General features: G+C 47.7%; 1 protein-coding gene across 2 annotated transcripts in view; it reads right to left on the bottom strand.

Moving 5' to 3' along the window:
- Positions 1 to 2780: 2780 nt before the first annotated feature.
- LRBA (LPS responsive beige-like anchor protein) overlaps positions 2781 to 27068 on the bottom strand; it is a 706055-nt gene continuing 681767 nt past the window's right edge. For both annotated transcript variants that reach the window (XM_075543710.1, XM_075543711.1), the window contains exons 54-57: positions 14027 to 14128; positions 10841 to 11037; positions 7134 to 7285; positions 2781 to 3910 (exon numbers count right to left, since the gene is read on the bottom strand). In XM_075543710.1, the coding sequence (XP_075399825.1) occupies positions 3820 to 3910; positions 7134 to 7285; positions 10841 to 11037; positions 14027 to 14128 (542 nt within the window). In that variant the 3' untranslated portion in view covers positions 2781 to 3819. The remainder of the gene's footprint in view (positions 3911 to 7133; positions 7286 to 10840; positions 11038 to 14026; positions 14129 to 27068) is intronic.

The raw sequence follows: 27068 nt of genomic DNA, 5'->3' as shown, positions 1-27068 counted from the left end.
ATGAGTGCGTTAACCTGAAAGGCTACAGGTGACAGGCCTGCTCCTCCCAGAGGTACCCGAAAAGAAAGGTCTGATAAAAACCCAGCCTTTGTAAACCTTGCCGAGCATAGTTCTACGGTGATACACATGGCCTTGCCAGGAAGCAGAATACTCTTGGAGCAGCCTTAGAGGAAAACGGTTGTGCAGGTTTGAAATGTGAGGCCTTGTGTATACAGACTCCTTCCTGGGTTTGTATATGCGATTTGGCCCAATGTGACTTTGTGCGGAGACCGCTCTGTGCCCGCAGGGAGCGGGCAGAACTGCGCAAATGCTTCCATCAAAGCCGCGTCACGTCTCCATCCCGAGGGCGCTGTGACACAGCCGCAAGAAAGATGGAACCAGGTCCCTGGGGCGCATGGCCAAGTATCCAGTCAACAAATGTCAGATCCTAATGAAACCTCCGTCTTCACGTGCCCGTGCCTCCCTCGGTCTGAATGGCTGCACGCCCCGTGAACTCAGCCAGGTTTGCTCCACGTGGACATGGCCCGCTGGCTACACCGTGGCTGGTCCGGGGCCTTTCCTATAAACTGGCTCATTTGGCCATTGCCACCTTCCTGGCCCACTGGCGGCACAGGGAGGACACTGACACACCACAGACCCTGCTCCGAGATCGAACAAGAGCAGCCCGAGTGGCCCGGTCTCGGCCTTGTGGTCCCAGCGGCAGCTGCTCACGGTCCCAGGCAAGGTTAGCTTTAATCTTCCGCTTGTGCGTGCTGATTACGTAGAACTGAAAATGTGCCATGATTTCAAGGGGTAAATTAGATTTTTGGGGAGGTTTAATTTTTTTAAATGTATGGATGTTTGGTATATTTCAGAGAAATTTCATGCATGGATTGGCTCCAAATCTGTATCTGTGTTCCGTTTTCTGAGGCTTCCCAGGGGTTCGCCAGAGGCGCAGTCCTTCTTGACGACGGAGCCTTCGCATGTGATGCTGCCCTGTTTCAATGAAAGTCAATATTAATGGGGCCAAAATGTTCATTTCTTGAGGGGTGAGGTTTAAACCAACCTTAACACAGCGAGCGGAGCCCGGGCGGCTTACCAGCTTGGCTGGGACCTCGAGGTAAGCGGTGGAACCCGTGGCTGCTCCAAGGGAGACAGACGGAGGGGTTTTCTCCGCCCATCGGTTCCTTTTGGAAGCCCCCAGGGGCATTGCCACGCTGTCTTACAGGGTCGCTTCGAGGCAGAGTGGCAGTGAGCATTCTGCATGTGAACCCAAACCCGCGAACACTCTCTGCTCCACTGGTGGGTCACCATTGCCCTGGTGTTCTCGGTCTTTGTTCCTCCCTAGACCACCTCCACTTGGACTCGTTGTTCTCCTAATTGGTTTACATTTGTTTGGATTAATGGGTTTCTTTCTTTAAAAAATGAGTTTAAAATTGGATTAAATAAGGAAATTTTGAGTAAGTATAGATTATATCACATATTGTGTTGCATTGTAGGTTTAGTGTTGGGCCGCTAACCATGAGGTCAGCAGTTCAAGCCCACCAGCTGCTTCATGGGAGAAAGATGAGGCTAGCTGCTCCCAGAGATTGGTAATACTCAGTCTTAGAAACCCTGCACAGGGTTGTTGAGTATTGGAGTACATGTGATGACAGTGTTTCACTTTTGCGTTGATATCAGCTAGATTGCTTTATGAAATATTGTTTCCATAATTATTATGTTAAAAAGTACAGTGGGAAACGAAGAATCCGTGTTCCAAGAGAAACTTCATAGCAACCCCATAGGACAGGTCAGACTTGCCCCTGTGGGTTTCCAAGATTGTAACTCGTTACAGGACTATATATGAGAAAACCCCGTCTTTCTCCTGCAGAGGCTTGGTGGTTGCAAGTGGCTGGCCTTGTAGTAGCAGCTCAACTTGGAACCCAGGCATCAGAAGTGACGGCAGTGTGGTAGGGTTTTTGTAATGGGTTGTTTTTTTATTTTCTTTCGGGGGGGGGGCATTGGGAAGAGGAACCTGCCTATTAAACTGCATGAAGCTTCTTACAATGAAGTAAAATTTGGCATATGACTTAGGTACTGCTGATTGTCTTTTATTATTTTCCTTCAAGTCTCCCAACATATCAAATTTGCCTCGGAGTTAAACTGGTGAAGAGGTTTAGGCAGTTGGTTGACCTGTAATTTAGGGTTCTGGGTCTCCGTGGTTCATAAGCACTAAGGCCAGTGCCTGGCCAGTCCCGTTACTCAGAGTGACCGACAGGGGGAGCAGCACTGCTCAATCGGTCTCGGTGGCTCTTTCTTGGGGCAGCGGGTGGTTAGCAGCCCCGCACTTAACCCACGGCAGCGTTAGGGCTGCTGGTTCTCCGAGAAGAGGGGCCTTCCTAACAGATGATGCCATTTTCCCACAAGCTTTTTAAAGCACCCTCCCCCCACCCCCGTCCAGGTCTAGCTTTCTCAATTGGGGAACTCAAGCCAGATGCCAACTTAGGCAAGAGAAGGGCCCGTCCAGCTTGCTTTCATTCCGGGGAATCAATCAATTACTCAATCTCTCTCTCTCTTCTCTCTCCTGTCCTCCCTCCCCTCCTCTCCTCTCTCTCTGACTAAAACCAGTCTGATGTTTTCTTTGAAAATAGCTAATCTATGAAAATTGGGAACAAAAAATGTTATTTCTAGCAATTCAATTACACTTTTTCAATCACTTGAGGTATTCCAGTTCAAATCTAGATGAAAGTGTCGATGAAGAAAAACGAGGCCTCTTTAGGTTGCAGTACACCAAGAGAGAGAATGCCAGTGTTAACTCCAAGTTCACAACATACAAAGGATTTATTTATGCAATACAGACCTTTTCTCAAATGTTTTACACAGAATCCACACAGCAACCTACTAGAAAAGTAGAAGTATAGAACACCGGAATAACATTGTTTCGTAGTACAAATTGCTAATCAAAAGGAAGGGGAGATAGTTTAATAACAAATAAAAGTAGAACGGGTGTTGCTCAACACAGCACCTGGTAGCCTCTCTCCTGGGACCCAAGGTGGGTCTGCCGGCTGGCAGGCAGTCAACCCTCAGGGCTGAGCTCTGGGACGTGTGTACACTTTACAAGTGAAACAAAGGTGGTGTTCATCAGTATCTCCATCCTTGCCTTTTGGTGTACTATAAAGACGATAGGTCAGGGGAAAAAATTGTAGACATTTCACACCTGCTATAACATTAGATTCTTTACGTTAACCACACAATAAAATAGCGTCCCTCAAACCATAATTTCTAAACCATGCTTAAACAATTAATATTGATAGAAATAATCCATTCGAGATTATTTTTTTAATTACATTTACCATAATTTTAACAATCAGAATTTAAATCCCATTAGTTTTCAGTGCTGAGGAAGTAAGTACATTGTTTTGGAAAAAATCACAGTGCCCCAAAGTACAGCAGAAAATCCCCCATCCCTGTATCATAACCCACTTCCCTATTTATTAAAATCATGGATTTCCTCAAGATTATAGATACATGGGAAATGTTTTCTTCAGAATATAGATAGATTTAGTGGGTTTTCATACCTCATTGTAATTCCATAATTGGTGAAAATAGACTTCTCATTAGGACTAAAAATATAGATTTTTTTTAAAACTACAGAACCCAGCAGCCGGTTTTCTGCTTTGCTGTTATTCCCCCCCGCCCCCAAAGTCAAGCAAAGTCTACAAAAATAGCAATTAACTTTAAAAAATATTTTGCTTCTTAGAGCAAATTTAAGTTACATTCAGATGTAATAGCTATTTCTAAGAGAACAATGCTGGGGAAGTTCCCTGCCCGGTGCCAGGGCAGGGCTGTGGTGCTGACGCCTCAGTAGCGGGTTTGGTATTCGTGATGCCACCGGTTAAAGTCGTTATAGAAGAGTACGATGCTTCCCGAGGCCATGCCGGAAATGATGCACCTGGGGGGCGGGCAGGACAGAGCAGAAGAAAGGTTTACAAGCCTGGTCTTTATCCTAGAGATCTGCCCTAGGACTAGGTCTACAAGGTAAATAGAGATGATGGTGGCAAAGCCAGCATTTTGGGGAATCAAGGGTTTTAAAATTTCAAAACCTTCTCATTGTGCATTGGATGAAGACTGTCCGTTTGGCATTCAATGATTCGTACACATTCTGTTTCATCTCATTGACTGTGATCTCAATGGAACATCACCCACGCCACCTCCTCCCCTCCTAATCCTGCCCCCTTGACCCCATATTGCTAATTCCTCTAAGGTGTGTACACATTAATAGTATTACTGTTCCCCTTGTAGATCTTATTATTTGGCTGAAAATTGAGCAACAGGGGTGAGTTCAGTTCCAGATCCAAAGGACCACAGCCTGACTGGCAAGCCTGGCCTCGTTCATGATTCTGAGTTTTGCTGGATGTGGATCTCCTCCTCAGGATCTTCATGTGGCATCCCCTTCAGAGCAGCTGATCGCTGCGCTTCACTACGTCTCATGGTCTAAAGGTTGTGAAAACCAGTGTTCACATTGGTCCACGGGATCAATTGTTTCCATTTGTCTTCAATTTTCTTAAGTCTTTTTTCCCGCAGATGGGAGAAACCAATGGCTTTTAAAACACCACTTGCTATTTCAAATACCAGCAGAGTCACCTAAAGTGAACAGGTTTTAGCAAAGCTTTCAAGCTAAGAGCAGATTACAAAGAAGAATAAGCTGCCCCCTCTGAAGAATACTGGGCAGTGTGTTTCATTCTGTTGTGCATGGGTCACTATGAGTTGGAACTGACTAGACAGTACCCAACGTGTATATATGGGTTGACTTCTTGGTAGCACTGTCACGCATGTCCATCTCAGGTTACTCTCTGCCATTGTTGGTTCTCTGTCCCTTCCTTCTTGTGAAAGTTGATCTAGTTTTTCCAAACTCCCTTGACTTCTGTTTAGCTGGAAATGTTCCAGTTTTGCTAGGTATATAATTTTTGTTGGGCAGTTTTTTGCTTTAAGCTTTATGCTATCCCATTGTACTCCCAGGATTCTTTCTTGTCTTTGTCATGGGGTTTGATTATGATTTTCTGTTTGGGGTTGAGTTTCTGAAACCCTTGTGTTCTCATCTTTCATGCTGTTTGTTTTGGATGTTTTCTTCCAACAAACCTTCAACAATTTTCTCTGTGCTTTCAAAAATATTCTTTTGTCTTGATTCCTCTAGCACAGTGGTTCTCAACCTTCCTAATGCCGTGACCTTTTCATACAGTTTCTCATGTTGTGGTGACACCCCCCCCACCATAAAATTACTTTCGTTGCTACTTCATCACTGTTATGAAACGGTCATTCAACCCCCAAAAGGGTCACAACCCATAGGTTGAGAACCACTGCTCTAGCAGTTACGCTCACTAGCTGGGCCTTCCATTGATTTGATTCCGTGGCCCTTTTAATGTGTTTATCTTTTAGAGCTTCCAGATTTCTATTTGCTATTTTTAAAGTGTATTCCTGAATACTCAATCTTTCAATGTGTCAAAAGCCTAAATACCATTCTTTTGAATTCCTTTACCAGGGAGTTCATGAAGACTGAAATTTCTTTGAGACTTTGAAATTGCCTTGAGACGTTGTATTTCATTGGTGACTTTCTAGTGGCATGTTCTTAGGGACTCGCCACTTGTCTCCTAGCGGACATGATAGAGATTGGGTGCGCAGTCCTCTGTTCAGTTGAGAATGGGTTTGGATGGCTAGGTTGCTGTCTCCCATCGGGTGGGGCAAGGAGATAGAAAGGAAATGATAAGCAAAGAGCAGCAATAAAAAGAGAAAGAAAAACTGAAAAGAGAAGCAGAGGGAAAACAAAACCAAACAAGAAAATGGTCTTAGATGGCGTTCCTTCAATCAAGTAGCTATGCTGTCTGAGTTCAGGGCCGCTGGTTATGGAAGGAGTTATTTGCTGGGGTGGCCATGGACCCACTCCTCAAGAGCAGAGCCCAACTTTCTTGTTGCTAGCTACTGCTGCGCCAGGCCCATCTTGATTAACTGCTTGCTTGTAAAAATTTGAGATGGCTGTGTCACATCAAGCCAGCTGATAATCCACCCAGCTGGCTCCTCTCTGGCCACTTTGTTCAGCTTCTTTTCCTAGTTGGTGTTTACATCTCGATCTTTCCTCTGAAGCGCAGCATTCTCAGATGTTCGTCCGGATGTAATTTATTTGGTGTCTCGTGTAGGGGTCTGCCTAATTTGCTGAAGTCCTCTTCAGGTACAGTTCTGAGGAGTAAAATGTCATCCTGAGGAAGCTCAGAGTGTGTCTCCTTTTGACACTTGGTGAGGACCTAAACCACAGCTTGCTTTCTCACTGTGAGATCAGTCACACAGGAGAAGCCATGAGAGCTTGGGCAGCCTCACTCCTTTCTGAGTGAGTTGAGCAGGCGAAACCTGTCCTTGTTATCAGATATCAGAAGCCAAGAATCACAATCTGAGTATCTGCTTGGGAAAGAAGCAACACACAGTCAAGTAACGTATCTGTGCCTGGCAGGTAATCAATCTATGAAGAGCAAGAAAAGCAGAGGATTGGCCACATAATTTGGACTGGGCCATCCTCTTCAGAAGACTGTCCAGTGTCCCTTATGGTATGGGTAGAAGCCTAGTCCTCAGAATACAGGGAGTTACTGAATGACATCACAGAGCTGCTCCTGTCCTTAAGAAGGTGGCAGTGGGGACACTGAGACAGAAAGAGTACAGGGCCAGATGGGAGGTGTCTCCCCTGGAGTTGTTCTGAGGCTGACCCTTCTGCTGAAGGGTGGGATCAGTATCAGCCTTTAGAGGCCAGATCATAGTGTGCTTTCTGCCTCTCACATTCGAATGAGGGGTTGGAGTAAATATGGTATCAGACAGTGCCTCCCCAATTCACCTCTGAGAAGTAAGGGGTATTTGGGGAGAGGGGATTGTCTAAGAAGTAAGTTAGGATGGTTGAGTCCTTGGGGCCAGAGATGACGGCCTTTTACATGAAACACATCCGCGGCTCTTATATTTCTGTTTGAATAGGTCCTTTAATGTAAAGCTTTTTGCAGAAATACAGCCCTGTGAGCCATCAAATCCTACTCTTCAAACATTTCACCTTTGCCCAAGAACATTCTCAAGGGAGTTCTTGGGAGCCCCCACATTTCACTGAATCTTCTGCATACCACTCTGAGCCACGAGTCCCAGCTTACCTCTGGTCATAAGACAGGGCCATGGCCCGGATCCCGGCATCACAGCCTGGATAGGCGAACAGCTGCTTGAGGTCCGATACCTGCCACACCATGACCACACCATTGTCTCCTCCTGTGAGCAGGTACTGCCCATCCCGGCTCAGGTGCATGGCCTGCAAGACACAGCAACGTTCAGGGGAGCTCCCACCTGTGGCTGACCAGTGCTTGCATGATGGCAGCCACTGCCGTGCAAGGAAAGGAGAAGCTCCGTGCGCTCTGTGGGAGTCTGTGAGGGGCCATGAGTCCTAGAAGGCCAGCTGTTCTTTCACAAAATAAATGGAAAAAGGCAATCTTGAGTTTTTGGGTTTTTTGAAGGATGAGGAGGCAGGCTCTTTCTTCAGTTCTACAGATGCTACCTGTCTGGGACTGAGAGCGGCCTCCTGACCCTCTTCCCCCAGTTCAACTGGATATGCGTGCCAGGGCCATTCTGTACCACAGCCTGACTGACCTTCCCTCGCCAATAGCACATGGCTGCCTTGGGAGCAACGGCCCCAAGATGCAAGACCAGCAGGCGTCGCACGCACCCAGCAGCTGAGGTGAGGAGTTGGTGCAGAGGTCTCCGACTTGGCCTCTCCGGACACACAAAACAGGGCCTTGCAAGCCCATAGAGCGAACCCTGAAAACCACCACTTTCCTCATCAGTATGGTGCTTTGTAGATTTCTAAATGGTTGGGGAAAGTACGTCATGACACGTGGAAATGACATGAGCTTCACATGCCAGTTCACATGGTTTGCTTGGCACCGAGCCACCCCACTCACTTATGGCTGCACCTGGGAGCAGTTTAACTGGCTCTCTGGCCCCAGCGCCCGAACCCTTCCTTTCTGTCCTTTACAGGAAGAGATAAAGGGCACCTGCTGTTCCACGAGCCCCGAGCCCACTCTCCCGGCTCCTTTTCTCCATGCCCCTCCAGCTGGGCCCCAATCACACTCGGTGCAGGGCAGGTGGGTTGCTACTTTAGATAAATTAGAGTTTAGCTCGATGTGTCTGAGAAAATTCTGTCTTAAAGCCATCCAAGAAAGGAGTGCCTCTGAGAACCTGCTTTAAAGCCGTCGGTGAATTCACCGAAATGCTGGCACCACCATATCTTCAAACCAGCCAACAAAAGCTACACCTACGAACCCCGCGCCCACCAGCGATCCGAGCGTGGCGTAAGGCAGAGCACAGGCACCCCATGCAAACAGTACGGCTTTTCCGCATCAGTAACAATCAGTCTCTTTTTTCTCATTTCAGGAATGGAAGGATCCTGGGGTGGGGTGGGGGTAATCTGGGACTGCTGATGAGGTCTATGATGAATAATTATTTGTTACACTTATAAAATTCAGCTGATAAAAATCCATTAACCTTAAGGTTGTGGTTCACTTGAGTTTTTATACTTGAGGCTTTTTATTGGATGAATGCTAGATTAAAACCATTAATCATTAACTCTGTTAAATAGTCTCTGATCCAGTTCTATGTGGAACGAAGGACAGTCCACACTTACGGGAACATATTTATCAGTGGCAAAACATTTTAATAAGCCAGGCACCTAGCAAACGCTTCCCTGGCTGCCTTCATGCGGGGCCTGCCAAGTGCTCCCACAGCAGGAGGGCAGGCTCATGTAGCGGGCTGCCCTCGTTCAGTGCATCCAGCGTGGCTGAGGCCTGGCGGACCGGGGAGGCCTTGGGGCTGTGCTGGCATTTACCGGGGGCTTCCCAGCAGACCACAGGGGTCTGCCTCTCCCCAAACACAGCCCCCGGAAAAGAAAATAGATGAATTCCTCGGGGTGGAATCGTGGTTAGCCTTTGTTGAGGATAAAACAACTTTGCTGCTCCGTGCAGGCTGCCTACTTAAATTCAAGTTATTCATCAAGACATGTAAACACGGCACAGCTGTGCACTATGATTCGCCGTTGGTCAAAATGCCCCTGAGAAGCCGGCCTGTCAAAGAAACACAGGTGGGCAGTGTTGCTCAGCGCGGAGGGTCCCCGGCTGCCGGCCTGTGGCTGCTGGGGGCCGGTTCCCATGGCCCCTCGGCCGGCCGGGGCAGGGTGCTCTCCGGAGCCCGGGGCAGGCGGACTCACTGTCGGCTCGCTCGCTGTAATCACGCGGTTGCCACTTGCAACTTAGTTTGATGGAGTGCAGGCGTGCTGGGCGAAAGGGGGGGTTGTGTAAGCCTCAAATCCGGGGGGAAGGTTACGGAGGGAAGCACAATGCCCCCCGGCCGAGAGGGCGAGCGAGCGAGCGAGGCCCGGTCTGCAGAAAATCCCGCGCCCGCGCCCGGAGGAGCCTCTGGTGCCGACAGAAACGCCACCGAAATTGTTTCAGCCAGCGAGGGATTTCAAATTATTTCACAGATTTATTAGCGTGGTTGACAATCTAATCGCAGCTGAAAGTGACAGATTATCAGCATTCATATTGTGAGGAAAGGGGGCGAGAAAGCCTCCGATGTGCCGTTGGTTTAAAGGAAGTATTAGGGGCAGGACGGCAATAAAACACGAGTGGCGGCTGTGCGTGCGCAGGGCCGCAGGCTGCCCGGAGAGGAGCCGCGCACGGGGCTAAGCAGTCAGCCCGGGAAGCCAGAGCCAGGCCCTGTCCTTAGGAGCGGTGGCATCAGTCCCAAGCCTGTGCAGCTACGTGACAGAGGGCTTCCCCGGGCTGTGATCGTTAAGAGAGCAGATGCTCCAGTCTTTTGTCTTACGAGGGTGGGGCTGGAGGGTTCGAACTGCTGACCTTGGGGTTTAGCAGGCGAGCGTTTAACGATTGCACTGCTAGGGCTTCCTCAGCGATGCACGAATGGGCTCTGGACTTGAGCGATGTCATCAGGATTTTGGGGTTTGCTTCTCACTGCTTCCTGGCCTCTGTATTGATTTCCTTGGAGGACAAGCAGGCTCTCCTGGGGAGCCTGGGTGAACGGACAGGTCACTCAAACCCAGGGCGAAGTCCAGAGCTGACCCTCTGAACTCCCTCAAGGCCGAACAGGCTCCCTACCCTAGGTTCCCCCGTGCATCCCTAAAGCCACTCTGGATGAGGCTCCGAGGTGCATGAAGGTGCGCCCTTTAGAACCACCCCCCCCACCCGCCGGTCCGATGGCGGCAGGAATGATGCAGCACCCAGAAGCCCCAGGGACGGCTGGCCTTGCATTCCGGAAGGGAGACAACACCTGCTAGTACACGAGGGGGCTTCAGAAGTCGTGGGGGTTAATTCCATCACCTGTGCATTGCCACTGTTTCCACACACTTTGTGAAGGCCCTCAGGCATCACACGCTGACGCCCAGTTCCCTTTAACTTCGCAAGTTTTCGATCTGGTTAAGTGAGGAAGTGAATTCGGAAAGGAGACGCTGATCCCACCCAGGTGCAGTCTCGTCGCTCAGACTGCGGAGGAACCCGGGCTGGCTGCAGAGGCTCGGGAAACAACAACGCGCAGTGAGCCTTCTTAAACAACTAGCAGTGCCACGGACATGCCTCACAGCTCTTGCAGAAACGTCTTCTGTGGGAGTACCACGCTAGGTGACATCACACATGAGGCTTCCTGGCTGCACGGCTGGGACAGGCGGTGCTGTGTGTGTGTGTCCTGTTGCCATGGAAAGAGGCCTCCCCCCAACTCAAAATCAGAGAATGCTCTCTCTCTCCACTGTCTTCACACTTTGAGGTAAACATGTAGAAGACTGCCCATTCTCCAGTGCGCTCACCTTGATGTTGTCATCGGTTTCCATAGTGGCCTGGAGCTTCCCGTTCACACTGAAGGTACAGAAGAGGCCGTTTCCATAGAATATGACACAGTGCCCCTCTCTTGATGCCTGAATGAGTTTGGGTTTCAGGCAATTTTCAGGCCCCTCCAAGGTCCTCAGCAGGTCTCCATTCATGGAGTGAATGAGACATGGTCCTTCTGACAGGAGAAAGAGAAGGCAAAATTATTAAGTGAGCAGACAAATGTGATCTGAATATTGTGCACATGTCAAACAGCTAGAAGGAAGACCTTACAAACAGACTGTCTGCGACATCAATGATTCTGTAAAATCTCTCCATGCCTGTCAGAGTTCACCTTCCTCTTGGGAGAGAAGTGAGCCAAGCCACACATGTTCCGGTCTATCTTTCCTCAAGAAACTGGAAGTTACCTTGTGGAATGAATGCCACTGCTGTTGAGTTCATCCACCTCCTAGCATTCCCCATGGGGCAGAAATTGAACTGCTCCATCGGATGGTTTCTGAGGCTATAGTTTTTTATGGAAGTGGGAGGCAGATTGTCTCATCTTTCTCCCAAGAGGTTGCTGGTGGGTTTGAACTGGTGACCTTTGGGTGAGCTGCTCCTTTGAAACGGGGCTAGTCCGCTTCCATGCTGTCCCCAAAGCCAGGGTCCATCACTCCCTTCCCGTATCACACTGCCGGAGTAGATGTGGAATGGCTGAACAACCCAGAGCCAGCAGATCTGTTGTTGTTGTTTAAATTAAGTGGCTATGCAGAGCAAAGGAGGTAACAATAATTGCTAATGTGACGACTACGTTCCAAAGGCCATCAGAGTGAAACCAGAGGCTCACGGGGAGCATACACCCATGACTGTCCTTGCCACATGGAATCACTGCCTGCGCCCCACGTGACTTCTGAAAGCACGCCGTTGGAAGCCATGGTATATAGCCCTCCTTGCACGGCACGACTCCAATATGCATTTAGTTCAGGGACCCCACTGTCAATAACACCAGTTCTCCGACCACATGATTGACGTTTGTTATCAGTCACTGCATAAAGTGGCTGCCAGTCCACAAGTCTTTGGCACACAAACCAGTGTGTGAGAACAGAAGTGTGTCGTGACTGGTGGCCAATCACATCACTTCTTTCAAAGCCAATCACTGGTCACTGAGCATCTGTCCATTCATGCAGAGACAGCAAAGCATGTAGCTGTGTGGCTTCCTTGTCCCCTCCTGCATCCTAATGGTGAAGCCAGGTGACATTTTATACACATGGATAATTGAGAGAATACACCGACACAAATGAAACGGGAATAGAGCAGAAAGGAGTGGCGGAAAGCACATGGCATGTAAATGCAGGGACAGAAGAAACCACTGGCTAGAGCAATGGCCACCCTGTTAACCAGTCACAAAACTGTCAACGTGGAGCCAGGGAAATTTTGCGAAGGTGAACTTACTGGACATACAAATGAGGTAGGTGGTTGTGACATAAATTTTAAGTCCCGGAATTAATGCTAGCAAAATGCTTCACATTCCAAAAAGGAATCCTAAGGGATATTTCACACCCTTTAAAACAAAAGAAAGCAAAGCATTGGAAGTAGGTCCAAATGCAGAAAATATGAGTTTGCCAAGGCGCAAGACAGCTGTGCGCTCCACATCCTGGGTGAGGCTCAGCAAGGCGGCAAGCAATGCTCAGATTCTCGTTTTCCGTGAAGAAAGCATGCCCTTCGATGCTCAACATTTCTAATGCAAGTCACGGTGCACTAACTAGCCCGAGGTTTGGCTATTATTAAAATATCCCTATACATTATTCACTGAGCTTTTCTCCTATTTTGACAAAAATTTTGATAGGTCACAGAAGAGTCGCACACTTTCATTTTAACCATGGAAGTTGCTTTGCACGGCCATTTTTACGGCCAAGCACTAACATGTAAGACTGCCTGGTAGATGATAGGCTCATTCTGCACATGCCTGATTCATATTACAGGCAGTCCAAGATGTCACGTGGCCTTTTGATGTACAAAATTATTCAGCATAGGAATCAACAGCAAGTCCACTAATTACAGAATCCTCCCTGCCATTATTACTCTATCGCTGTTCTGACCAACTCAAGTTTCCAGCTGGGTCCTTTGAAGATCTAAGAAGCCGTCGTAGCTGATCTACATAGCTCAGGCTAGAAGGAAGGTGACTCCGCTACTCTACAGTTCCCTCAGACAAGCCTAAGTGACAAGAGCCCAAAACATTTATTTGTGCTCAAATTGACCCAGGGAGACACACAATGATAATGGAATAAGCAGTGACCTGGAAACAGCCCTGCTCAGACCCGGGGTTGTTGCATGTGTCCTTGGGAAAGGGCTTAGTAGCTCTGGCCTAAATGCATGGCGATGCTCCTAGAGCAAACTTCTCTGCCAGCCGGCACAAGGACCTTTGCCACTCTGTTCTGAGTCACTGGGGTCCCTGCCCACCCCTGATGTCTGCATGTTAAAACCGGCTGGGTCAAGAGTTTCCACTCCAGTGTCAGATGCCTTATGGCCAGGTAAGGTCCATAAGAATAAGCAAATATCCTTGCTCCTGCCTCACAGAAATGTGGGAAACTATGGGCTATCTTTGTAAAAGCCCACCTTAAACCCTTTAAACTCAGAAGTGCTGTCCCAAAGAGCTTCCGGTGACGATGGGAATGGTCGCTATCGGTGCTAATGGAGAAGCCGTGAGCCACGCGTGAATATGGGGCACCTTCAACAGGGCTAGTGATACTGAGGAAATTAACTCCCAATTTTAACAAATTTCAGTGAGCTTAAATAGCCCTATGCGGCTAATGAGGGACCCATAGTGGCATAGTGGAGTACATATTATATATATATATAGATAGATAGATAGATAGATAGATAGAGATTTATATATATATATATATATATATATATATATAAATCTATATAGATATATATAGCTAACTGCAAGGTCGGCGGTTTGAAATCACCAGCCACTCTGTAGGAGAAAGAAGAGGCTTTCTGCGCTCTTAAAGATTCATAGTCTGGAGAACTCACAGGAGCACATCTGCTCTGTCCTACAGGGTTGCCTTGAGCCTAAATGCCTCGATGGCAGTGGGTTGGGTTGGGTTTGGTTTGGTAGAGCTACCGAGACAGCAGGAACATCCTGGTGGCATGCACACATCGATTGAGGTCCTTAGCTTTACCTTTGGACCCACTCAGGACCAGGCCCAGTTCAGCACACACGGCAGCGCAGGTGATCTCATCGTCATGGCCTGTCAAGATGGCCCGAGGAGTAGTGGTCTCACCTTCAGGAGAAAACAAAGCAGACGCACGCAAGTCAGTGCAAGATCACGCAGCCTGTTACCCAGTGCCCTCTGCCCGGTCTTAAATAACCAACAACTTGTTCCTAATCTCCATCATAGCTACAATTTGAATTATAGTTTGGAAAAGCCTCCCACAATCCTACGTTAGGACTAGACCCTGTTTTAAAGTTACGCCCATGTTACTACATTTCAAGTAATCCTTCTCTGATGGTTACCAAGCATCGAGGGTCAAAGACATAGGGTTAAAAAAGACAGTCTAGACACCTGCCAATTATATAACGAAACCTCTTGATCAGATGACTTCTGGACGGGGGATGACAAAACTGAGGGCTTCAGCTGAATTCACACTTCAGAGAGAAGCCGCCGCCTCTCTGACCAGTCACGGCGTGGCGAGGCCGAACCAGACAGCCTGCCCCACCTCAAAGCAGCTTCTTCATCTTGTAAGTCTTTACGAGGCCTGCTTGCGAGGGTGGTACCTTCCTGGTCTGCTTCACCGAGGGTCTTCCTCTACGGCTCATCCAATGTTCAGAGAAAACAAACACGAGCCCAAGAAACACCAAGAAAACCACAGCCTTAAAAGTAACCTCCTGACTGACAGTGGCGGAGACGAGGGGCGGAGACGGAGCTGAATAAGGACAGGTGTTTCAAAGCCTCTTCCTACACATACAAAAATGACTCACCCTGCACTTCACACAGTTCTGATGGACATCAAACAGAAGTTGGCTTATAAGGATCCCACCCCGTGAGTTACCCCAGCACAGAGTAGGCAGTAAATCACAGTAAGATTCATTAGTGGCTTGATCTGGGACAAGCCACAAAGATGAACGTGACCCTCTATTTAGCCTGAAGATTACTATTTTAAGACCCAGCGAAGCCTGTGCTTTCATCGTCTCTAAGGACAAAGACACAAATGTTTATAGATGGAACACGAGAGAGCATGACTCTGGGCGACACCTTCTATTTCCCTGATTTGGATTGGCTTTATTATAATAGGGTTGATTAATGATACTGTGAAATAACAATGGAGAAAATATGCCCAGAAAGTAGGTCGGAATCACCAGCTCTAGAAGGCCCCATCCCCAGACACTTGACGATGCTCGGAGCAGTCGCCCCTTCTGAGGAGAAACCTGTCAGGTCAAGGACAGTCTGCCAGAAACACGCTGTGCTGTGAAAGGCCAAAGCTGACTGTCAAACACAAAGACACCAATCAAGCCCCCCAAATGGGTTTAGCAACATCTAAGGTAGGCTCAACGGGGCCTAGGGCATTTCATATAAGATACTCATACGTGCCTATGTTTTCCTAGGGGCGGAGGTGGAGCAATGGTTTTCACTGAATGCACAAGGTCAATGACCAGGAAGATCCTGAGGGACTTACCATGAGGGCAGGGGCCTGGTCCCTGAGGATGAGCCCATGGTCAGGTCATGGGTACCTGGCAATCCCCCCCAGGATGTTACACCCGGGAGCATGTTACGATAGTTTTCCCTGGAATATACACCACATAGTCCCACAGCCTCAGAAGTCCTCCGTGGTTTCTGGGGACTCCAGAGACTTCCAAGTGGAATTTAAGATAAAGGAGCATCGCATCATACTGCGCCATCCTGGATTCAGGAACCAGCTCTGAGACAAAGGGACGGACTGAAAGGTAGGGAGGTGAGTGGAACCAGGTGTCTGGCTTCATTTGACACAGAATTTAAAAACTTATTCCTGACGGGAAGCCCACCATACTTTGAAAGTTCTCGACATTTCCAAAAACTGTCATAAGAACAACTTTTTTTGCCTTAAAAAGTCCACAAATTTAGAAATTTGTTTTGTTTTGAATATAAATGCAACCCAATATGAATTAGTTAACCTCCACAAGAAAGTTAATTCTGCGGTGCAACTGGCCCGACAAAGAGGAAGCTAGAAGCCACTTTGCAAATACACGTTAGCCGGAGTCGTGGGCTCCCTCTTGTCCCAAGAAGCGCTGCAGTCCGTGGGTCACAGGGGAGCTTCACAACAGAGGTGAAAAAACAGAATCTAAATATAATACAGGTTTTCAAGGAACTTTTTAAAAGCCCTTGGACCGTGTTATTTTCGAAATTACTAATTCCATTCCATCCAGTTTGCTAAACTCGACGTATAAGGAAAGTTAACCCTAGGTCGCTAAAAATGCAACTGCCCCAATTGTTCCATTTTCATCCTGTTAAATTGTCCAAACATGATTATACACGTGTAATAAAAGGATCGTGTCTTTTACTATCTCATTAGATCTACTGTCAACTTTTTGCCAATTAAGATCACAAAGAGATAAAGGAATACATTTTGGCTGTGATCGTTCCTTTTTTGTTTTCATAAGTTGCCATTTGGGGGGACGGGGGTGGGGAGGAGTGCTGTGTTAGATTTTTGTTTTAACTAAAATTGTCGTCCGGCTCCTCGGTGGGAAGCCAAAGCTGGGAGGAAACGTACCTGACAGGTACTCTGGGCATAGGCCACAGGAAACGCAGGGCGGATGGCTGGCGGCAGGCCTAGCAGACCCTGTCCTGTAAGCATGGCGATTCCACAGTTTGCTTCCTAGGCTCAGAGTGGGTTCTCAGGGGTGAGGGAGGGGGGGAGATGACTGTCGTGTGTGTTTTTTTCCTTCAATGTAAAAGATGAAACAGTGGCAGGTCCTGCCATTAGAAAAGCAAGCTCACGGAGCTCCATGGTTACCCAGAAGCAGCGGGTTCACTTATAAGCATGCATCTTGTGCGCTCATCAGGATTCGCTGAGTATGCTTGACTTGCACAATAGCCCAATACTCTAAACTATAACTTTCCCCACCACACAGTGCACACACAGAGAGGGACAATATCAGGATCATTTCAAAAATGAAGAACGATCCCCCACCCTTACAGCCTGATCTCTCCAAAAGAACTGCTCAACACTAGGATTTTAGCTTCAAAGTTTGGCAAAATACTTCCTAATCCAGGAAGCAGGTTAGACAATTCGGGAAATGCGAAAAAGAGACAAAAACCCAAGCCCCAATAAATGAAAAGCACAAGGGTAGATTACAAATGTCGGTCCTCTCAGGTGCGCACGCATTGTTTCACATTTTCTCTTGATCAAAAGGTACACTGAAAACCAGTACCTGTTGGATTGTGTTCCCACGGACCAAGAGTTTTAGATATTAAAATCCCGGTGCAGGAAGGGAGTGGGCGCAAAGGAAGCAAGCAGGCACTGGGAGCCTCGACTCCGGGCAGTGGGGCAATCAGGAGGCTGAGGCGCAGGCTGTCTCTGGTTCTCTGAGGTGGGGGTGCATGCATCATCACCCTGGATGGCAGCAGGGCCCACGAGATAATGTCCCCACGGAAGGCAAGGCAAAGACTCCCACATCTCTGTGCACGGTTCTTTTTGGAGAGCTGAGAAACAAAACCTAGGCGCCACTTCACCCATTCTCCTTGCAGCGTCCACTGAAGCCTGCCCTCCCAGCACTGATCAGACCCTGCACCAGGGGCAGGGGGCAGTGGGGGTGATGGGAAGGGGCATGGAGCTAAGACATGGCAATGCCCAAAGCTATCACCATCTCTCACTCAAGTGTTTAAACTGAATAAAGGGCAGAACAAAAATGCCTTCTGAAAAATACCAGGCTAATTCGTTTGCTGAAAATTTGCAGCGGTTACTGAGTGGAAAGAGCCTTTACTTTTGCTTTCTTGGGGAGTAGGATTTACCACAAGTGAGATCATCCAGCAGAACAGCCTCCCTTAAGAACCTTTTAAAGTCTTGCTACTTGAAAAATCGCCATGGCTTCCCATGATGCTGCGAGAAAAATTTATCTTGCTACTAGTTTAAAGGCCTGCGCTTTAAACTCTGCTTAAAGGGAAATAAAAGGAGAAAGGGGACAGGCTTCTAGGACTTCTTTGAAAAGTTCGAACAGCGACTTCAAAGGAAAAGGAGCTTTGTCCTGGGAGCAGGTTTATGAGTACTGATGCAAATCCTAACCGGAGACTGAAAAGGATCGTCGGCAGGCTTTATGGATGGCCTTGGAGGAAGATGAGCAAGTCAAGTGAGATTAAAGCCCGTCCAAATCCGGCCATGACCGCCAGGATGCACCCGCTCCTCTGACGGGCTTTCTCAGCACAGAGCACTGAGCATCAGTGCTGAGCCAGGCTGGCCGCACCGCCCAGCTTGCACCGGACGGCACACAATCTCCCTCTCACCCACTGAGCACTGGCCCTGGGCCTGTGCTTTCCAAGAGACGCGGTGACAGATAGCAGCACCATAGGTACTGCGGTGAATATTTTTATTGAGTGCAATTTTTGGTGCCCTCTTAACATTAGGTATGGTTGGTTCCCCATCATATGGATTCAGGACCACTTGCAATTACACCAGAAAGAAGAGTAGATGGTCATTTCCGCAGGATCTGGCTCACCTGAATAAGACAAGTATTTAAAAATGTCTGTTTCCTTTAAGGCAAAACACATGAGTGATCCTGGCAAAAAGAGGCGTGGCAGTCATTTCTGGCAAATTCTTAAGCTATGTTTTATACAGTGAATGTTCTTGGTATTTTGGGTACGATCCCCTTAACTCAAGGACAATTAAATCGGCGATGAATGCACGGCACAATGCTCACTCGCTCACACAGCTCGCTGGCATCACATCAACTTCTGACTCTTAGTGACCCTACTGGGCGGAGCAGCACGGCCTCCGGGAGCCTCTTGGTTCTCCTGCAGAGACACGGGTGCCTTTGAACTGATGGCTTCACGGTTAGCAGCCAAATGCTTAATCCCCTATGCCACCAGGCTGAGTTAAGCACTTTTTTTTTCCTAGCAGAGAGTGAATCCCTTCATTAACTTTCCCTGTTTTCAATACCATTTATTAAGAGATGAAGTGGGGTTCAACCCTCTGCCCTTTTTTTGTTTTAATAAATCATTTAATGGGGCTCTTACAGGTCTTATAACAATCCACCCATCAATTGTGTCGAGCACATTTGTACATCTGTTGCCCTCATCATTTCCAAAATGTTTCCATTCTGATGAGGGCAACAGATGTACAGATGTGCTTGATACGATGTATGTATCGATTGCGATCAGAGCTGTAAGAGCTCCCAATAAAATGATTTAAAACAAAACAAAACATTTTCTATGTGAGCCCTTGGTATCAGCTCTTCCTTCTACCCATCCTCCCCCTGCCCTCATAAGCCCTTGATAATTTAGAGATTATTTTTATTTTCATATTTATAAATGTGGGTGAAGAAGGGACACTGCTATTTTTAATTTCATAGAAATAAAATCCCCCCAATCAATACCTAGATGATTTTTTTGCCTCCATATTAACATTTTCCACTTGCTTAGAAATTCGTTTTTCATTAATTTGTTAACATACACCGGGCATGGATGATGTCCAGTGTACTGTATAGATGGGGGAAGGTACGCAGTATGGCCCTGTATTTGACAGTGTGTTGATTTGCATGGGCTTTCATTGACCTTTGTAAAACCAACCTTAGCCAGCCCTCTACCAGCCATCACGTCAAGCTGATGCTGACTCACAGCGACCTAACAGGATAGAGTAGGACTGCTGCCTAAGTTCTGCCTCCTCTTTCTACCACAGAGTGGCTGGTGGATTCAAACTACTGATCGTGTGGTTAGCAGCCCACTGCTTCACAGCCCAACGCCACGAGGGCTCCTTTTGTTGACCATAAACCCCCCCACACCCAAACCCACTGCCATCAAGTACATTGCAACTCCTAGTGCCCTGTCCAGTCGGCAGGAGCAGACAGCCCTCTTTCTCCTGTGGAGGAGCTGTGGGCTTCAGTCACTGGCCGTGCAGTCTGCCGTCCACTGCTCACCCCGCAGTGCTGCCGGGGCCTGACTGAACCTACAGCAAAACTACAAGGCTGCAGAGGCTGAAACATCTGTACTGCAGCCCAAACTACTTCTCATAATCCGAATATGTACATAACAATCAACAGAGCACACTGATTAATAAAATCCTTAAAGAGTAACAACCATGAATAATGTTCTACATTAGGAAAACCTAATGCCATCCGGTCTCAACACGGGCTAAAAGCAAAAATAACAACAACAAAGCCGAACTTAAAAAGTAATGATTTCAATAGTTCACTCATTTTGAAAGAAAATGCAAATTTGTTTTAAAGAAAGCAATATATTCAGATAGGTAAACAAAACAAACAGCCATTCAACCTGAATATTGTACGACGTATAAGCCAGTGACTCCCTAACGGTGGATCCTGGCATTAGGCACTTGCCTTTCACTCCATTGTAATGGATGACTACAGAGCATTCCTGTGGACGCCACACACCACTCTCTCATGCGGTTCACCATAAAGGTAAATCAAGAAAGGAAATGACTGGGCTGAAGCGGAAATGAGGTTAGCTGCGGAATGCTTTCTAAACCTTTCTCATTAAGTTCTCAATTGGAATTATAACACTGCATTTTAATTATAGAAAGAGAAACAAAAAAAAATTGGAACTTTAGAAAATCATTCCAGCCCCATCAGTTCCCCATCCCTCCCCACCTCAGTCATTATGGTCTTGTTGGTGATTAAAAAAAAAATTGCTTCTTGGATCACACATAATAGGTTACAGATTATAAATCATAACTGTGCTTGGAGTGGAACAGCCACTAGTCAATTCTGTTGGGCTCTTCTTGGAACTACTAGAGGCAGTAATGCTGGGCAGGGTAACAGTGGTGCAGCTATCCACTATAATCGGTCAATTACGAATGAGGCCAAGTTCTTGGTCATGACCTTTCCTCCTGCTTTTCCTCGAATTCCATTGCCCCACCAATTTTGAAGCCCTTAATCTATGTGTAAAGGTTTATGAACAGAGAGTAAGACTATACAGAAAGTAGGCTACACGAGTCTGAATCTGTAACTGGTTATCAGTGTACCGCCGAATGTCCTGACAGTTTTTAAGGCGAAGGCCTGCTACGGCATAGACTCATCTGAATAACTCAGGCTTAGGGACTCGGAAGTGTGTAATTGCTCCGCGGTGTCCTCTGCACATACGCAGAAGGGCGGAGTGGTAGGGTTCACCAGAGTTTCTAGAGTCGATTGTCCAATTCCCTCACTGAGAGCTGTAGGGCAGCGCAGTTGGTGGCTGAGATGGAGCATCTAGCCTCACACCCGGAGCTGGGTCCAGGCTGTGGCCGCCCTCAGGTAGGCTCTATCAAGGAGAAAGGGCATGCTTTCACTCTGGCTGTGCCTCACCTGTAAAATGAACTGACAGAAGTTCGCATACAGGAGCCATGAGTGTATATGTGGTGTCCGTAGGATAGTGCCTGACATGCAGTGAACACTAATTAGTATCAACTAGTACTAGTAATATGACAGTGCTGATAGTGGAAAAATAATGGTGAGACTAGTAGTCGTGGCAATACTGGGAGAGGTAGCAGTGTTGGTAGTGGTGTAGTGGTGGTGGTAGTGATGACAGGAGTAGTAGCATATTGGTGCTGATGGTAGTGGTGAGGTGGGGGCAGAGGCAGTGATGGTGGTGAGGTGGTGATGGTAGTGGTGAGGTGGTGGTGGTGGTGGTGGTGGTGGTGAGGTGGTGGTGATGGTGGTGGAGTGGTGGTGATGGTGGTGGTGATGGTGGTAGAGGTGGTGGTGGTGGAGGTGGTGGTGGTGGAGGTGGTGAGGTGGTGGTGGTGATGGTGGTGGAGGTGGTGGTGGTGATGGTGGTAGAGGTGGTGGTGGTGGTGGTGGTGGTGGTGGTGGTGGTGGTGGAGGTGGTGAGGAGGTGGTGAGGTGGTGGTGAGGTGGTGGAGAGGTGGTGATGGTAGTGGTGGTGATGGTGGCGGCGGCAATGGTAGTGGTGATGGTGACTGTTGGTGGTGGTGGTGATGGTGGAGAGGTGGTGATGGTGTGATGAGGTGGTGGAGGTGGTGGTGGTGGTGGTGGTGGTGGTGGTGGTGGTGGTGGTGGTGGAGGTGGTGAGGTGGTGGTGGTGATGGTGGTGGAGGTGGTGGTGATGGTGGTGGTGATGGTGGTAGAGGTGGTGGTCGTGGAGGTGGTGGTGGTGGTGGTGGTGATGGTGGTGGTGGTGATGGTAGAGGTGGTGGTGGTGGTGGTGGTGGAGGTGGTGAGGTGGTGGTGAGGTGGTGGAGAGGTGGTGATGGTAGTGGTGGTGATGGTGGCGGCGGCAATGGTAGTGGTGATGGTGACTGATAGTGATTGTTGTTGTTGGTGGTGATGGTAGTGGTGTTGATGGTGACTGATGGTGATTGTTGGTGGTGGTGTGATGGTGGTGGTGGTGGTGGTGGTGGTGGAGGTGGTGATGGTGATGGTAGTGGTGAGGTGGCGGAGAGGTGGTGATGGTAGTGGTGAGGTAGAGGCGGAGGTAGCAGCAGCAGCAGCAGCACAAAGATGCTTGCTTTTCTCTTCTGTTACAGACACTCTTCTCAGCCTAAGTATAATATCTGATTTTATTCTTGATAAAAGCCAAATAGAGATGGCTTTTGTTTCAGAATGACACTTTCATTTCTCTGAGTCCTCCTGGTCCTAGACTTTCCAACGTTCCCTGCAGAACAATCCACAACATTCTGAGATGGATGCTAGAGAGGACCTAGGAGCGGAAGCCCAAGGACAGCAAATGAAGCTCTATTACACTAATGAGGACCCTTGTCCCAGACGTAAATACCCCTTCTCTGATTATTACGGACATGCTCATGATCAATCCGTCAGATAATTTAGTAAATTAAGACGAAGAAAATGAGCTGCCTTCCAATACCACTACCTATACATAACATCCCCGCGTGTCACTCCAGCCCCAGTCCCAGGTGTCAAGTATGTGCAGACAGACCCAACTGACTGCCAGCAAGGCCCTTGCACGTCCTCACCACTCTATAGGATGGAGCAGAAGTGCCCCTGTGGGCTGCTGGGACTGAAACTCTTCACGGAATGGAAAGTCTCGTCTTTCTCCCAAGGAGTGCTGTGGTTTCGAACTGCTAACCTTGAGGTGGGCAGCCCAGCATGTAACCACTACACCACCCACGACAAAATTTTCATTTTATAAGTGGATTGGTGATTTCTTTACAATTAGCAATGTAGAGAACATCTCCTTTTATGTCGGTAATATATAATATCTTTGTCAATGGCCGTTATGTATTTCAATGTAGATCATACTTTTTAAAAGAACTGATAAAACTTCTCTCCTAATTTCGTGAGACCCATACTTTTCAGTAGTTGCCTCCTTGCAGAGGGGCTCGGCTGGGTTCTCGCTCATCGCCGCTCCTGTAGCTGCATATGGGGGTCTACTAACGGAGATTACTTTAACAGCTCTGCCTTGGAGGAAAACACTCACACTAAGAACAATAATTGAGAGGAGATTGCTTCCAGGCCTGCTGACTGCAGCACTGGGTGTAATGGTAATGAATGGTAATTAAAATTGGGAATAGTTTTTAATCTATCCCAATTACCTAACTTTCCCCCACCTATTTATCAAATCACACAAAGATTCCTGTAGTATCTCCCCCACATTTTAGGTTCCTTTGTTCCACAGCAAGGCACTGGGGAAACCGAGGGAGGGTCTCACATCTTGAGCTACTCACTTGCCCCGAGGAAATAAAAAAGGCCTTACAGAAAATTCAACGCTAAAAGACACAAATGACAAAGCCCGACAAGTCACGTAGACTTAAGTCACAAAAGGCAAAACAAATCTTAAGGATTTTTTTTTTTGCTGCCGAAGTTACTGCAAATCTGTAATCTGAAGTCTGACCAAATCCATTTGAATGTGAGAAAAAACACAGCAATACACTAATTAAGTAATGGCAATGTTAAAGATCATGAAAGCAAGTTCAAACAAACACTTCCAAAGTGAAGCCTTGTAATGCCGTATTAGTGAGCGTGGTATTTGAAAATGGAGGTATGTACAAATCAATAAATAAGTGCTCCTTCGTAAACAGAACATCAGTCACTACAATCCTTAGTTTCATGTCAACCGGCTTTCGTTCTCATAAAGTCTCCGCAATATCTAAAGCGCAATGTGCGGTACACAGTCCTCTAATGGAACGGACATGTGGACAGGTGATAAAGTCAGTCAGTCTAATAGGCGGTTCCAGGAGGTCTTAATTAAATGCATCCTTAGTAGTTCTACAGTAATAAGTCAGCCAGTCTCTCTCTGGTGCGCGCACACACACAATTATTCCATAGTCTAAAAACAGCAAAGCACGACTCTCAAATTTCCAAAAACAAAACCAAGAGGAGCAGTTCACCATGTGGAGTAGACTCAGTCTCCACAAGTGAAAGAACAAAACACTCAGCATTTCCTTTGAGAGCTCCCCCACCCTCCCCCATCCCGTATCCCTAGCAGCAGTTGGTTGACTACAGGGACTATGTACTTCCGAGAATGATTCTGGCGAGGGTTTGGAAGTGAATTTCGGGCAAGCAGCTTGCTTTGGGCGCCGCAGTAACAAAGCCTCCAGGTGAAGAGGCTCCATCTCGATGCAGGACGTAGCCCTCAGTTCTTCTGTTCTCTTAGTTAGGTGCCTGGAGCCCCTGGGCTGAATGGCAGAGTTGGCTTTTTGGGGGCTCAGCAACCACACAAGGTAAATAAATGTGATATATTGGCACATCAGTCCACTGCTCTGCATATGGTGCAGATTAAGGTCGTATTCATTTGCCATCTGAGTATAATTCCTTTGACCACATCTACTATTAGGTACAAGCAGTAAATACAGAGTTGTTTGCTGGGATGGAGGGCCTGCATTTTATCATGGAGCACTGCACATCCTGGAGCTTCTGGAGAATTTCATAGATGCAGTTTTAATGGCACCTGAACTTGAACACTGCCAACGTACTCGCTCCCCACCCCTACCGGCTGACTTCTTCAGGGAGGAAATACAAAGAGGCAGGCAGTCTGGCGGGAGGGCCCCGGTGCAGACCACATGGAGGGCCGGAGGGGCGGCTCTTCAAGGGACACAGACAAGAAAACCTCCAGGTCCCCGCAGAGTCAGATCAAGTGTCAGGCGCTGGGCGCGAAAAGGCCACTACTCGTTTCAACCGCTGCTCTCCAGTTCAGAAGCTGGCGGTCATAAGAAATCTGAATTCAAAATGTTATCCGCATACCCCCCCCACCCTCCCCCCAGCTTACTACAAAGGCCGGCACTCAGTAAGATGATGGATAATTGATCTCATGACAAACTGTGATGCTCTGCTCTCGGAGGCAGGCAGTGTGTTGACTTGTTCCTGCTATCATCAAGGTCCCAAGCCAGGCTAGGTGTCGCAGGAAGAGGGACAGAGGGGCTTCTTTCTACCAGCTCAGGTAGTTCAAGAGAGTGTACACTTCCTGTCATCTGTGACCCATGAAAAGAGATATAATCACAGGCAATTAAAACCCAAGCACACCTGTCTTATCAAATGCAAACACATCCACGTAACTAGAGGCATGTCCTCGAATGCCTCCAGCAGGTGGTGCTCTAGGACACCTGCTTAGGGGGACTCCCACTGTCCCGCCCACTGACGGTGGCCAGACAAAAGAACCAGGCTTATCCGTAGCCTTGGTAAAGCATACTGGGCTTGACAACAAGGACATAATTCCTAAGGATGTGCACAAAAAATATACATATGCATAAGCACACGTGCACAGAGGCAACCAGTAAACAAGTCACACCTGGACACATTATGACACCGCTCTTCTTGGAGGGTTGATGAGTAATCTGTGTGTTTATCAGTGGTATTTATGGTCATATGGCACGATCATTCTACTAAATTCGTTAAAAAAATTTAGAATACCTTGAAGTTAGAATTCATTTTTAATTATAGCAAGAACGTCTCATTAGTGTGATACTACTAAATTAACAACAGGAGGATTTATGGTAATGACTCCCATGATTGATGAGAGTCTAACAAAATGAAGTTTCAGACAGAGAAAAAGCAGGGCGGCTACGGCATACAGTACTTTAAAAACAGCTGTGGGGTCTGTTCGTGCTAGCCGTACGGTTCATAAAACCTTCTTTCTAATTAATGGTGCTGAAATATTCTTAGAGAACAGAATCTTGTTAAGGGGGAAAAAAAACCCCAAACTTAAATAGTTGTTTTTTCCCCCCAAGTAGACGCCATTCCCATAAAGGGAAAAGCTGACATAGATTACCATGTCTGATTGCAAAGACGGGGGACGTGGGGGGGGGGTAATGCCACCTTTCAATCAAATCAAAACCAGAATGTGAGAATGGAAAACTACTTTATTGAAATACTACACACACAAATCCATGCAACACCCTCACAGTCAGCAGCTGTTTGTGTCTAAAGATCATCAACCGGGCTTTTAAAAAATTACTGAGATTTTCTGAAAAAGAAAAAAAAAACCCAGTACACTGGCAGCCTTTAAATGCTATATTTATGATCCGTTATTACGACCTAAAAAATAGCAACTAAATAATAACTCCTTGGACGGTCTCATCCCGCCTGTATAATAAAGGTGATTTCAATGGTTTAAGTATTTAAAGATCAATTGAACATTGGGGAACATTTTCTTCCCAAATTGGAAATGTGTAGTCTGGGTAGCATGCCGAGTCTTTGGAGGAAAAGGGCGTATCTCAGGACAGCATTTTGGCGGGCGGGGGTCAGCTCCACGACACAAAGAGGCCTGAGGCCCGAGGGGTGCAGATAGCCCCCCCCCCCCCCCCCCCGGTGGAAACGTTCCGGGGTGATTTTATAGAACACTCCACAAATACGTGGGCTCCTATTGGCAGCTGCCTTCTCGTTGCGACAGCTCGCTTCGTGGGAAGAGATCGCGCTCAGGACAATGGAGTGGGACATGCAGCAGTGGGCGTCACGAGGGAAGGCAAGGCGCGGCCAAACCCAGGCCGGCTTCCTAAGGCGCGGCTGCTTAGAAGCCTCCCGCTACACGACGCCCGCGCCTGTCCAGGCGGCCGCGGCCGGCGGCGTGAGCAGTGTCTGCGCACCGGCTAGCCACTTCTTTCCCTCTTAAACTGCCATCGGTTTCG

Source organism: Tenrec ecaudatus, chromosome 3 (assembly GCF_050624435.1).
Source record: "Tenrec ecaudatus isolate mTenEca1 chromosome 3, mTenEca1.hap1, whole genome shotgun sequence".
Taxonomy (NCBI): domain Eukaryota; kingdom Metazoa; phylum Chordata; class Mammalia; order Afrosoricida; family Tenrecidae; genus Tenrec; species Tenrec ecaudatus.
The sequence above is the reverse complement of the archived record's forward strand: the minus strand, read 5'-3'. Positions and strand labels throughout refer to the sequence as shown.